The following is a 14,427-nucleotide window of genomic DNA, read 5'->3' as shown; positions in this document are numbered from 1 at the left end:
CCTCAGTCCCCTACATGTTATGTAGTCTTGAAAGAGACGTTTTTGGACCATGCTGAGTACCAACAGTAGAGACTGGTTTATTACAAACAATCTGGTCTGTCATAAAGGTGGAAGGACTTCCAAAGCAGCAAATGGCAGCAAATAAGCCCAAGCCCTGGCTGCTCTTGCCTCTGAGTGAGACTGCAGATTGCTGCTTGTGGAGAGCGTAGGAGCAGAGAATTGACATGCCTGCTTACAGTAAAGTCAGTTGTACTCTGCAGCTTCATGACAAGTGGTACTGGCTGCAGAAACATAACCCCATTGTCCATGGCTGATTGAGAAATGGTCCTTGGGGAAGAGAGACCCAAAACTTGAACACTGTTGTATACATAGAAGAAGAATTATTTAAGATCTGGAGGGAGATCCAACTCTCTAATTGATGTCTTCCACTCCTGAAAAACAGTTAACACAGCAAGCAAACAATTTTTTTTCCTATTAAAAACCACAGTGGTAAAATGGTTCTTTTACTAGATTTTGTGCAAATTTAAGGCATATTCTGATTAGTATGTACTCTGTAGTCATTATGCCACAAGTAGGAACCCACAGAGATGTTCTATGTAAGACTCACTGCTTCTGCCACTTCTGCCCTGACATACAGGACCCTACACAACAGCAGGTTCCAGGACAGTAAAAGTATGTGTGCATAAATCAATGAATAACAATTTGTTAAAAATGAAATAAATAATTACTGCTGCCTAAGGGTATTAGCTTGCCTATTTACAGCTTTACCTCAGTTCTACAATCCCAAACAGAGCAGGCAGCAGCTCCAGGTTATTCCTTGCTTGCTCTGAGGCATGAATCATGGAAATAAAGAGTGTACATAGTCCTGTCTGACTTGAAAGCTCACTGTTTTCAGTGCACCAAGATTAGTTGGTTCTGGATGTAGTCAGCATTTCCGCTGTGGTGAGGTGGGGTGGTGGAAGTTCCCCATTGTGTTCCAAATGATTATTCCAAAGACATCAAGTCTGTTGTGCTGGGATCATGCTGGACACATTACAGAGCACAGACCAGCTGTGGAAAGCATTTTGCAGGGAGCTCAAACCACTGAGTGTGCACAAGATTACTGCACTTCAGTTGTGTTGCTGAGGTGCACAGCAGGCAGTGCTCCCTGTGCCACCTGGCTGTGAGTGTGGGATGCTCAGGTCTGACTGGGCACGGGTTGAAGAGTCAATCTCTGGATGTGCTGCATATCAAAAAAATCGTTTGGACTGGTTAGAGCTATTGTCTGCAGTAGGTGGCTGGACTCCGGATCATGAGCCAGTTCCTTGTTTTCCCCAAGGCAAAAGCTCTGGCTAGAAAAACATGATTTGACCAGGGAAACCTGGATCTTGTCTATCTACTCTTGTTTTCTCTCCAGATAATGAAAGATGATGCCTTTTGCCCTGCTGTAGCAGTCTCTCCCAAGCCTTTGGGAAGTAGTCAGAAGGCTTCCACAAAGAGCAGGTTTCTGACAGTCTTGCTTACTAGGCATGTCTGGCAGGTACAAACTGCTGCTGACAGACCTGGGAGTTTCATACTGAACAACGAATGAAGGCTCTCTAAATCTTATTGTTAATATCAGTCTCTCTCAAAACTTCTTTACTCCTGTCCTGAAGTGAGTGCTGGTGTCTCTTTATCCTCCTGTTTGCCCTGGCTTGTGTACCTGCCACAAGCTAGAACAATCCCCTAACTCGTGTTTGCTTCTCCTTCCCTGTGATCCGCTCTCCTGCCTGCTCCCAAACCTCCTCAGTACTGGCAAAAACCCTCTAGACAAAAGACAGGTCCTGGCAAGTCGTAATCTGAGTACTTTACTCAAGCTGCTGGATACAGCCCTCTGTTCTCCCCAAATATCCAGCCTAGCACAACCTAGTTTTATTCCAGCAAATCTCTGAAGCCTGACTTGGAAAGCAGAGATGGAAGGGAAAAATACATCTTTTAATCTCCCAATGATGATGTGCCATCATAGCCTTGCACATTTTTTGTCTCCCATCCTCACTCAGATTACACCAGCCTTCTGCATAGGAAGTAAAAAAAAACTAAGAAGGAACTGAAGCAGGCAGAAAAAGTTTTCTGGGAAGAAGTCTGTGGAGATGAAATCTTCCCATGTATGTCTCAAGTATCATGGTTTGAGCAATGATGCATTTGGCAGCTTTGGGCTCAATCTAGAAAGACATTGTTTCACTGCAGATTTTGAGGCTCTGTGAAAGGCTCACCCCCAAACACCAACAATTAGCCTTGTTGGCTCACTGGCTGGGTTGGGAACACATCACTGAATCTGACTTTCTCCAGAAACCACAGACATTCCCTGCTCTGTCCCAGTCTGCCCTTCTCCCAAACCATGTAACTTCACACATCAGAAGTGAAACTTCTTTTGCTTTCTTTTGAGGAGCTCTCCCTTGAGTAGTATATCCTTGGGGTGTGGACTGACGGACCCATAGTTGACTGTGGTGTTTTGTTTGGTGTGTTCCTTCACTTTTAGTACCTCCTGAGACGAAGAAGCCTGAGCACCATCCTCAGAAATACCCACTCTGGCTGCCATGGCTGATCTCACTGCTGCTCTTCTTGGTGTGCATTGCCCTTGTTGTCATCCTCTTCGGTGAGTATGTGCAGGAGGTTACAAGGGAGAGGTCTGGGGGAGTGCTGGGAGAAAAGCAGAGAAATCTGAGCCCAGAGGGGAATATCTTCCAACCAGAGGGGCCTTTTACTAGCACCAACACCTGGGCGCGGAAAACCCAAATGTTGAATATTTGTAAGGTCTGTTTAGGAACAAAATCTTTCCTGACTACTTAAACATTGGGAATTTAAGGGCACGGCTGCAACATGACACAAACCTCTCTCTTGCAGGCCAGCCAAACCAGATGTTATGGCCAGCTGGTATGTGGGAGCTAGGGCTACCCCAGCACTGTGCCAGGTGGTTCTGCTACACCCATCCTCTTTCTTAGAATGACAGAAAGAGTTAGGTGGGAGGGGGCTTCTGGAATTCTCTGGTCTATTGCTCTACTTAAAGCTTGACAGTTTTCAGAACTTCAGAATGGCTGTCTGGGCTTTGTGTAAGGTCTCAGGTTTTCCTGCCCTAACTTTGTATGTCTGCGTACGTCCCCCAGATCTTCCACTGTTTACCCTGAGGGCTTGTCAGTGTGCCCAGATTGTGCGTTCCAATCTTGCATGGCCTTTTTGGAACTGTGGAACAATTCTCTACCTTCATTCCCCACAACAAGAACTCAGTTACATTTGGCAGATGGGAAAAAGTGGAGACAGAAGCACAAGTGTCTATACAGGCAGCTGAATCTGCACTTAGGCTCTCTAAGTGCTCGGATATGCTTTGTGTTCTAGTGGAAAAAATGTTTTCTCACAGTCCTGGCATCTCCAGGATTAACTGCACAGTGCAGTTAATTAACTCTCACAACTTTTTAGGATTGATTGCAGAATAATTCAATGGAAGTTATTCCTGGACATGCTGTTTGTGCAGATTGTGATCACTGTTTCAATACACATTTTCTATTAAAGATAATTCGTGGCATGTTTGCACAAATTGCCAGTAACCATGATGGATTCTGGAAGAGGCATCTATTTACAATAAATCACTGCTTTTCCTTTTGCTGCCATTAGGGTCTGCGTCCCAGAAGTTTGTATTGCTTTGTTCCCAAATGTATAACCTTTCACAGTACTCAGCTAAATGGTTGGGGAGTTTTAGGCTGGGATGTTAGAATCTCGTACCTTCTGATACACATGGAAGGTTTAATTTTTTTAATGAAAATTTACTTATCCAAGTTAATTGATGCTACGTAGGATTTTGGTTTAGCAGAGCGATAGAGCATTTAAATGAAACACCAGTACAAATTGCATGTAGCAGAGAGTGGCCATTGCAATGCACAGATGGATCACAATACAAACATGATTTTAATTGCTGGTCATACAAGCATGGGATCATAGAACCATTAATTTTGGAAAAGACAGCTTGGATCATGTAGTTAAACCGTTAACCAACCACTGCCAAGCCCACCACTAAACCATGTCTCCAAGCACCATATCTACACGTCTTTTGAACACTACCAGGAATGGTGACTCCACCACTTCTCTGAGCAGCCTGTTCCAATGCCTGGCCACCTTTCAGTGAAGAAGCTTTTACTAATATCCAAATCTTCCCTGGCACAACTTCAGACCATTTCATCTCATCCTGTTGGTTGTTACCTGGGAGAAGAGGCTGACCCTCACGTGGCTTCAACCTCCTTTCAGGGAGTTATAGAGAGTGATAAGGTCACACCTGAGCCTCCTTTTCTTCAGGATAAACACCCCCAGCTCCCTCAGCTCCAGACCCTTCCCCACCTCGATTACCCTTCTCTGGACATGCTCCAACAACTCAATATCCTTCTTATTAGGATGGGCCAAAAACTGGACATAGTTCTGGAGTATGCTGGACATCAAGACACTGAGTGTCCCCAAATACCAAGACAAAATAGGGGAGTTAAGGCCAGCTCAGGGCCCATTGCTTTCTTCAGGTATGTTTTTGTTAGTCATTCAGTTTCTTACACTATTTTGGACTTAAGGTATACACTGGCCCTGTGCTGGTTTGACTTCTCTGATGGAAGGGTTTCCGGAGGACCCTGAGCCAACAATTTGCTATCCTGCTTGCTCAGGAAGGCTAAGGCAGTAACAGTGTCTGTCAGCAAACAGAGATTGCATGGCTAGCTGAGGAAGACACTGCTCCTTGTTGGTCCCTGCAGGGATGAACAGTTCCACAGCTGCTCAATTCCATCAGCTGCACTAAACCAAAAGCCAACTCTCCTCTCAGTCTCCTTGTGTAGCAATAATGTCACCTTTATTGGCAACGGGGGTGCTCAGCCAGGCATCGCCCTTGCCCATCTCCTCTGAGCCTTCTTCCATTACAGCAATTCACTAAGCAGGCACTGGGACCACGATGATTGTCCTGCTCACAAGTAAAAATATTTCTAAATGAAATGATTGATAAAAACAGACATCTGTATTGCTAAGCACACCCTGATCAGCTCCTAATCAATACTCCTGAGTGTTTGAGTTACTAATGAGTCCTTGGGCTTGTGGATGTGGCCTGTCACCAACAGTGCATTATTCCCCACACACTGGGGGTTAGTAAATGCTAGGAGTTTTTGCTCCAGCCCGGTTTCAGCAGCTCCAGCTGTATGTGATTACCTTCAGCTGGACTGTCTGTTGCTGATGGAACAGGCCCAGCTGATGGGTCACTCCTCCAAATGACTGTTGATGTGTAGTTTGGGAAGAGACAAAGTGTGACACTGAAGGGCTGCTTGGTAGACTGGCAGCTGGGCTGTAGGTATGTGCATGGTAGAGTGGCTGTGGTTGGGTGGGATCAGTGCTGCCGTGTGTGGCACGTCCTCTGGGAGATGTGCTTCCAGGGGTCCTTCTGCTGTCTGACTTGGAAGAAGGTGTCTTTCTGGCTGGGAAAGCAGCTGTGGCACTTGTTTGGGCCTGAAGAGGTGACAGGTGGGACAATGCTTGGTGGGGAAATGATGGAAGGAGAGCGAAGGCCAGAGATGCTGTGTGAGGAGCTGGGAGGAAGGGATAATCCTGCTGCCTTTCCTCTCCCTTTGCAGTGGTTCCCTTCTGCCACAGCAGTGACCAGCCCACAGCCCTGCAGCAGCAGTTCTCAGAGTGGGAGTGCAACTCAGCGCTGCCACAAGGCACAGGTCAGTACTTGCAATGTCCCCTGTTCCTTGGGGCTAAAGGCCTAAAGGAGGCTGTAGCAGGACAGGTCAAAGCACATCACCAGAAGAACTTTGTCGAGACCTGAGATCCCCTTACAAGGACCACCAACGGCTTTGGGTACACAAAGCTCACTGGTCATACCCCAAAGCAATGGGAAGAAATGTCTGTACGATCCCTGTTTTTTCAAGCTCTTTCTCTCAGGAAAAGTCAGCAAGGAGTACATGAGCACTGTGCCTGGAAGACTTGGATCTTTGCAATCACCATCTCTTGTTAGTAGCCTTCATCTCTGTGTCCTCTCCCTGTGCAGACCGAGGCTGGATGTGCTGCCCAAAGGGCTGGAGAAAGTTTCAAAGAAGCTGCTATTTCCTGTCCACTGATAAGATGACATGGGCTGAGAGTGAGCAGAACTGCACTGGGATGGGCTCCCAGCTGGTGGTGATCAACAGCAAGGCAGAGCAGGTGGGTGCACAGAGCTGCGAGAGGGACCCAGCAGCCAGAGACACCGTGCTGGGCCCTGGAGGGCACTCGGAGCCCCTCCTTGTCCTGCAGGGGAGGGGGAAGGTCCTGGCTGCACCCCTGCAGCACCAGCTCCCCTCTGCCACCAGCAGGGTGGACTCCTGATGCCTCCCTGTGCTCAGTCCTGCCCCTCATGGACATTGCACTCTCTCTGATTGCCAGGATTTCCTCTCTGAGCAGATAAAACGAAATCCAAAAAGAGAGAATTTCCACATCGGTCTGTTTGCGGAGAAGGTGGGACAGTGGCAGTGGGTGGACAAGACTCCATATAATGTGACAGCAGCGTGAGTATCTCTGGATGAAGAGTGTTTGGTGTGACTCCTGGTAGGCAAAGAAAGCAGGGGAGATGTGAGAGGTTTTGCTGGTGCATGAGAGAGGGGTTCTCACCATGCTTCCTTGTGAGAGATCAAAGGTGCAGCAGAAGAGGACACCAGGTTCACATGGGCTCGTCTGTGCTGGTTATTGGTTATGAATGAACTGCCTGTGACCTGGAAATCAATGCATTAGGCACAGAAAAAGCTGCATCTTGCCAGCAGCAAGAACCCTTCAGAGATGACCAGGCTTGCCTGAGCTGCACTGCGTTTACATGCACAGGAATGGCCTGTGCTGAAATGCAGGGAGAGATGGGGCACAGCGAGAGAGCATTGGGACTGTCCTTGCTGTGTCTTCTGGAGAACAAACTTGTCCTGGAGGCCAACATGGGCCTCTGCTGGGTAGGAAGTGCATGGGGTGAGTGGTGGTGGGCAGTTCCCCAGCAGCAGGGTGGGGCAGGGCCCTGTTGTGCTGGAAGGCTGTAGGAAGGAGGCAGGTTTCCTCATGACACTGGTGCCAGTGGGATATGGAGTGGGAGGAAGGGCACTGCTTCTGTCCATGAATCAGCACAGGCAACTTCTGTCTCTTCCCTTCAAGTCCTGCATTGTGCTGTGGCCTTTTCCACAGTGCTTTACAGTGGATGCTGGCAGTAACAAGCCTGTCTCTGTCCCAGGTTCTGGCGGGAAGGAGAACCAAGTAACGCCACAGATGAGAACTGCACTGTAATGCATGTTCCTGGACAAGTCCTTAGCGGTGAAGGCTGGCAGAACCAAGCCTGTCTCTGTCCCAGGTTCTGGCGGGAAGGAGAACCAAGTAACGCCACAGATGAGAACTGCACTGTAATGCATGTTCCTGGACTATCTCCCAACAACTGGAATGATGTCAGATCAGATTTTTTGCATCATCGAATTTGCGAAGCTGCAGCAGTAACTGTGTGATTGAAATATCCTATCCCTGTCCTGAGTAAATCTGGGAGCTGAGCAGCGAGCTGGGAAGAGCACTGGGCTGTGCTGGGAGGGGTGGGGAGCCCTGACACATCTACACTGTGCTGGGTGGGACCACGTGTGTGGAAGTGAAATGAGCTTTGTCCAGCATCCCCAGTGCACGTAGTGGCTCAGGGAACACAGGAAGGCTCAGGCTCATCAAAGCAGGTCCTGTGTTCTTGTGTCCTCTTCTCTCTGAGTGGGTCCAGCAGCCACTGGCTGGAAAGAGATGGACTTCTCCAGGAGGAAGCCACAGGAATGGAAGGCAGATGTCCAGAGATGCAATTTCCTTTGTCTCCTTGAGCAGAGGTGTTTGCTTTTGTTGAGTCACACAGAATTTACTCCAGTTGTCCTGGTTTTGCTGAACAAATTCTGAATTCTTGTACAAGAGGAAATACAATATCAGACCAATGGAAAAATGCTCTGTGCCATGTCTCTGAATCTCTTTTTCCCCCCATCTCTAAGCTGTGGGGGTATAGTCCTAGAATCATGGAATGGTTTGGGTTGGATGGAGCCTTTAAGGAACATCAGTTTTCAACCTCTAGGTTTTGATCAGGGACCCCTTCCCCTAGAGCAGGTTTCTCAAAGCCCCATCCAGCCTGGCCTTGAACACTTCCAGGGATGGGATATGCACAGCTTCTCTGGGCAACCTGTGCCAATGCCTCACAACCCTTACAGAAAAGAATTTCTTCCTCATACCTGCTGTAAACCTGCCCCCTTTCAGTTTAAAGCCATTCCCCCTGGCTTTATCACTACATGCCCTTGTAAATAGTCCCTCTCCGGCCTTCTTGGAAGCCTCCTGGAAGGCTGCTATAAGACCACTTCGGAATCTTCTCTTTCCCAGGCTGAACAATCCCAATTCTTTTAGCTTGTGCTCCAGCCCTCTGTCTCTGTCCTCATTGCCTTCATCTTTGTGGCCCTCCCTTTGGACTTGCTGCCATGGGAGAAACAATCCACACTGGGCCTTCAGAGCCACCTGGAGGAAGAAGTCCTCTTCCTGACTCAGAGCTGATTCCAGGCTCACCTGAGGCAGCAGCATTCCTGGACAGCCAAATCCTCAGTGGTGCCTGTAAGGGCATGCCTGCCCAGGCCAGATCATGCTGCAGAAGAGGCTGAAGAGGCAGGGCTCCTGCTGCACATGACATCCCATCCAGAACTTCATTGCTTATGTACAAGAGGAAATACAATATCAGACCAATGGAAAAATGCTCTGTGCCATGTCTCTGAATCTCTTTTTCCCCCCATCTCTAAGCTGTGGGGGTATAGTCCTAGAATCATGGAATGGTTTGGGTTGGATGGAGCCTTTAAGGAACATCAGTTTTCAACCTCTAGGTTTTGATCAGGGACCCCTTCCCCTAGAGCAGGTTTCTCAAAGCCCCATCCAGCCTGGCCTTGAACACTTCCAGGGATGGGATATGCACAGCTTCTCTGGGCAACCTGTGCCAATGCCTCACAACCCTTACAGAAAAGAATTTCTTCCTCATACCTGCTGTAAACCTGCCCCCTTTCAGTTTAAAGCCATTCCCCCTGGCTTTATCACTACATGCCCTTGTAAAAAGTCCCTCTCCAGCCTTCTTGGAAGCCTCCTGGAAGGCTGCTATAAGACCACTTCGGAATCTTCTCTTTCCCAGGCTGAACAATCCCAATTCTTTTAGCTTGTGCTCCAGCCCTCTGTCTCTGTCCTCATTGCCTTCATCTTTGTGGCCCTCCCTTTGGACTTGCTGCCATGGGAGAAACAATCCACACTGGGCCTTCAGAGCCACCTGGAGGAAGAAGTCCTCTTCCTGACTCAGAGCTGATTCCAGGCTCACCTGAGGCAGCAGCATTCCTGGACAGCCAAATCCTCAGTGGTGCCTGTAAGGGCATGCCTGCCCAGGCCAGATCATGCTGCAGAAGAGGCTGAAGAGGCAGGGCTCCTGCTGCACATGACATCCCATCCAGAACTTCATTGCTTATTGAATTGCCTTCGTGTCCTGCTGGACACCATGGATCTCCCTTTACTCCACCCCTTCCCACTTCCTGCCTCCTGTGTCCTCACTTCTCTTTCCTCAGGAAACATCCTGTGCCTAAGCCTCCCTAACCAAACAGTGCCAGCTCCCCACAGGGAGTGCAACTGGATGTGCAGCTCCTGTCTGTGCGCCTCAGTCCTACCCATGAAAGTGAATCCTTTCTCTGTGTCCCAGAGAGAGTGTAGGGACAGTATGTACTTATCTAGGGACATAGGGAAGAAACAGGATGTATACATAAAAAAACCCCACACAAATCAGGCCAGGCAGAAAGCACTGACCCCAGCTCAAACAGCTGCCTTGTCCTGTTGCCCTGCCTGGCTGCAGCAGGATGAAAGCCTGCTAGCAGAAAAAATGTCTGTTTACACATATCCAGTGTAGCCCTGCAAGTGAGGGCCTCTCCATCTGCAGCCCAGAAACCATGCTCTGCAGTGGCACAGCTCCTCCCAACACCAGCCTGGACTGCTGGGCTTGGCACTGGCTGCAAAGGCCTGCCTTGTCTGGGGTCTTTAGCACCATTCCCACGAGCTTCTGGCTTTTGCCATGCAGGACTCCCCTTTAGGCCTCCCTCTGTGATAACTCCTAGCCCACGAGCAGGACAAGGAGCAGATTTCCTGTTGTCCCTCCTCCAGACAAGAGCCATCCCAGAACAGGAGGGTTAGGCCTGCAGTGGTGAAGCCAGCTGAAGGTGCACAGCCCTTGAAGGACAGAGCTGACCAGCAGGTCCCTCGGCTGGGTGTCCACTCCTGGGGTCAGCCTGCAGTGAGCAGCAGCCGCTGTCAGGTCTGGATGAGGCCCTCTCACCTCGGCTGTAGGAAGAAGGCAGGATTCCATGTAGGAGTGATGCCTGTGGGTACAGAGCAGGAGGAAAACAAGGGTGATTCATCCTGGGAGTTTGGGATGAATCAAGATCTGGAAGAGTCCACCTCTGAGAGTCCACCTCTCTGTCCATCTGAGAGGCCATGTCCTGGACCTCATGTTCCCTGCAAGGATTGACTCACCAACATGTCAGAATCACCGCAGACAAGCTGGACCTCAGCCTCTACATCCCCAACAGTTCAGCCTCATTGGTGAGTGTGAGATCCAGCAGAGCCCATCTCATCCTTGGGTTCCCCATAAGCTGTCTCAGGAAGCTGCGTGATAAGGATGCTGCAGAGTCCTCTGGGACTGCTTGTACTTTACTGCTGAGAACAAAGCTCCAAAACAGCAGCACAAGCTGCTGAGGCTGACAGCCGCTCTGTGAGCTGCCCCGCTCCCACCCGGCTGGGGCTCAGGGCTGTGGGGCTGCTTTTCAGCCTGTGAGAGGGCAAAGCAAGCAGGCACAGTGGGAACAACTCCCCCTGGGATTAATCCTCTCTTCCTCCATTGTCCCTGCTGGAAGCACTTCTCCCATGTTTTCTGCCTTTTGCTTTGTTAGCATTTCCTCCCAGGCTGCTTGCCCTTAGGTCCCTGTTTCAGGTCAGCCTTTTCCTTCAAATCATTTGGAATTCAAGAAAACTGGAAACAGGACTGCCCAGGGGATTCACATTGATGGAGAAACTGCCACCAACCACTGAGAAAGAGAGAACTTCCTCCACCACGTTCATTTCTGAACACGAGCACACTTGCTGTCCTTCATACTTGGAACCCTCTTGAGCCTTACCCATCCCACTTCATGGTGGTCAGGTGGCCTGGACAGCAGCAAGCGATAAAATAGGAGTGTGAATGCAAAGAGCTGTGTGAATTGAATACCTGCAACTATTTGAGGAGGCATTTGGCCCAAAATTCTGGCTGTTAGAGACCATGATGACCAGCATAACAGTAACCAGGGCATGAGGGCCAGGCTTCTGAGACAGAGAGGAAACAGGCTGAAAACAAAGTTGAGAAGAAGCAAGAACATTGTAAGAGAGAGAGGACAGAGAAGTGGGAAGGAAGTGGCCATCGAGCTCAGGGTGCTCTGCACCTTGGCCCCCTCTGTGTGTAAGAAGCTCCCTGGCAGCTGAGTGCCGTGGGTGACCTCGCTCATGGCAGTGAGGGCTGCAGCAGGCACAGAGCCACGGTCCAGCAGCGGCACAGCGGGACCTTGTGCTTTCAGCTGTGCTTCACAGGCTGCTGCAAGAGGTGTGGCTACACACGAACCCTCCATCTGCAGCGGGAAGCGTGTGGGACTGGGGAACCCCTGCTTCCACAAAGGGGATGTGTTCTTGCAGCTGCACTTCCCGGGCTGGTGGTGGGAGACTGGAGGTTGCACAAGTCATGTGCATGTGTTTTTATGTGGGGTGAGAGCTTGTGAACATTGGTTACATGACCGTGTTTAGAAATGTAGGGTCTGACCCTGCCTGCAGCCTGTGGTGCTCAGAACAACAGAATCAGAGGATTTCTTCTCCAGAGAGTTCAGCCTTGTCCTCACTTGTAAGCAGTTCTGTGCCCTGATCTGCTGATGCTTCAGCCAAAATGCCTGTGCTATTGCCATGAGCTCTCCCATTCCCATGTCTCTGCACCCTTGCATGCCTCTGCACAGGGAGAAACCAGCTGATGGAACTAGAGCAAAGGCTGTGTTCCCATCTCAGTCCATTCCACGTGTGTCTGCAGCTTGTGCAGTCACAGCTGAGGAAAACTTCATGATCTGTCATGCACAGGGAGTCTGGCACTGCCTAGTGATCCTCCTGCCCCACAATGCCAGGTCATAAGGGACCCTTCTGGCCCAAGCTCCGTCCTCCCTTCCAGAGGAATTAGTTAAAGACAGCGTTGGCAAGTTCTCTGTTGTGCTCTGGATTTCTGGGCTCGGATGAGGCCCTCTCACCTCGGCTGTAGGAAGAAGGCAGGATTCCATGTAGGAGTGATGCCTGTGGGTACAGAGCAGGAGGAAAACAAGGGTGATTCATCCTGGGAGTTTGGGATGAATCAAGATCTGGAAGAGTCCACCTCTGAGAGTCCACCTCTCTGTCCATCTGAGAGGCCATGTCCTGGACCTCATGTTCCCTGCAAGGATTGACTCACCAACATGTCAGAATCACCGCAGACAAGCTGGACCTCAGCCTCTACATCCCCAACAGTTCAGCCTCATTGGTGAGTGTGAGATCCAGCAGAGCCCATCTCATCCTTGGGTTCCCCATAAGCTGTCTCAGGAAGCTGCGTGATAAGGATGCTGCAGAGTCCTCTGGGACTGCTTGTACTTTACTGCTGAGAACAAAGCTCCAAAACAGCAGCACAAGCTGCTGAGGCTGACAGCCGCTCTGTGAGCTGCCCCGCTCCCACCCGGCTGGGGCTCAGGGCTGTGGGGCTGCTTTTCAGCCTGTGAGAGGGCAAAGCAAGCAGGCACAGTGGGAACAACTCCCCCTGGGATTAATCCTCTCTTCCTCCATTGTCCCTGCTGGAAGCACTTCTCCCATGTTTTCTGCCTTTTGCTTTGTTAGCATTTCCTCCCAGGCTGCTTGCCCTTAGGTCCCTGTTTCAGGTCAGCCTTTTCCTTCAAATCATTTGGAATTCAAGAAAACTGGAAACAGGACTGCCCAGGGGATTCACATTGATGGAGAAACTGCCACCAACCACTGAGAAAGAGAGAACTTCCTCCACCACGTTCATTTCTGAACACGAGCACACTTGCTGTCCTTCATACTTGGAACCCTCTTGAGCCTTACCCATCCCACTTCATGGTGGTCAGGTGGCCTGGACAGCAGCAAGCGATAAAATAGGAGTGTGAATGCAAAGAGCTGTGTGAATTGAATACCTGCAACTATTTGAGGAGGCATTTGGCCCAAAATTCTGGCTGTTAGAGACCATGATGACCAGCATAACAGTAACCAGGGCATGAGGGCCAGGCTTCTGAGACAGAGAGGAAACAGGCTGAAAACAAAGTTGAGAAGAAGCAAGAACATTGTAAGAGAGAGAGGACAGAGAAGTGGGAAGGAAGTGGCCATCGAGCTCAGGGTGCTCTGCACCTTGGCCACCTCTGTGTGTAAGAAGCTCCCTGGCAGCTGAGTGCCGTGGGTGACCTCGCTCATGGCAGTGAGGGCTGCAGCAGGCACAGAGCCACGGTCCAGCAGCGGCACAGCGGGACCTTGTGCTTTCAGCTGTGCTTCACAGGCTGCTGCAAGAGGTGTGGCTACACACGAACCCTCCATCTGCAGCGGGAAGCGTGTGGGACTGGGGAACCCCTGCTTCCACAAAGGGGATGTGTTCTTGCAGCTGCACTTCCCGGGCTGGTGGTGGGAGACTGGAGGTTGCACAAGTCATGTGCATGTGTTTTTATGTGGGGTGAGAGCTTGTGAACATTGGTTACATGACCGTGTTTAGAAATGTAGGGTCTGACCCTGCCTGCAGCCTGTGGTGCTCAGAACAACAGAATCAGAGGATTTCTTCTCCAGAGAGTTCAGCCTTGTCCTCACTTGTAAGCAGTTCTGTGCCCTGATCTGCTGATGCTTCAGCCAAAATGCCTGTGCTATTGCCATGAGCTCTCCCATTCCCATGTCTCTGCACCCTTGCATGCCTCTGCACAGGGAGAAACCAGCTGATGGAACTAGAGCAAAGGCTGTGTTCCCATCTCAGTCCATTCCACGTGTGTCTGCAGCTTGTGCAGTCACAGCTGAGGAAAACTTCATGATCTGTCATGCACAGGGAGTCTGGCACTGCCTAGTGATCCTCCTGCTCCACAATGCCAGGTCATAAGGAACCCTTCTGCCCCAAGCTCCATCCTCCCTTCCAGAGGAATTAGTTAAAGACAGCGTTGGCAAGTTCTCTGTTGTGCTCTGGATTTCTGGGCTCAGGATGCACATGGGCACTGCCCAGACTGAGTCACAGATATGCTTTCCTGTCATTTTTGGCTCCCTTTGGCAGGCTGTGCTCAGTGGGTTTAGCCCTTTGCTAGCAAATGCCAAATGTACCTGCCAGGGTATGTGTTTTCACACCCAGGG

The 14,427-nt window shown here is 50.1% G+C and overlaps 1 protein-coding gene across 1 annotated transcript in view; it reads left to right on the top strand.

The window, feature by feature from the left end:
- The window catches only part of LOC103616666, a 37,776-nt gene that overhangs the window by 10,563 nt on the left and 12,786 nt on the right, over positions 1 to 14,427 (top strand). The window contains exons 2-6 of the mRNA XM_017735837.1: positions 2,498 to 2,614; positions 5,607 to 5,699; positions 6,026 to 6,177; positions 6,397 to 6,518; positions 7,220 to 7,385. Coding sequence (XP_017591326.1) covers positions 2,498 to 2,614; positions 5,607 to 5,699; positions 6,026 to 6,177; positions 6,397 to 6,518; positions 7,220 to 7,385 — 650 coding nt within the window. The remainder of the gene's footprint in view (positions 1 to 2,497; positions 2,615 to 5,606; positions 5,700 to 6,025; positions 6,178 to 6,396; positions 6,519 to 7,219; positions 7,386 to 14,427) is intronic.

This window comes from Corvus brachyrhynchos, unplaced genomic scaffold (assembly GCF_000691975.1).
Source record: "Corvus brachyrhynchos isolate BGI_N302 unplaced genomic scaffold, ASM69197v1 scaffold44, whole genome shotgun sequence".
NCBI classification, from domain to species: Eukaryota; Metazoa; Chordata; class Aves; order Passeriformes; family Corvidae; genus Corvus; species Corvus brachyrhynchos.
The sequence above is the reverse complement of the archived record's forward strand: the minus strand, read 5'-3'. Positions and strand labels throughout refer to the sequence as shown.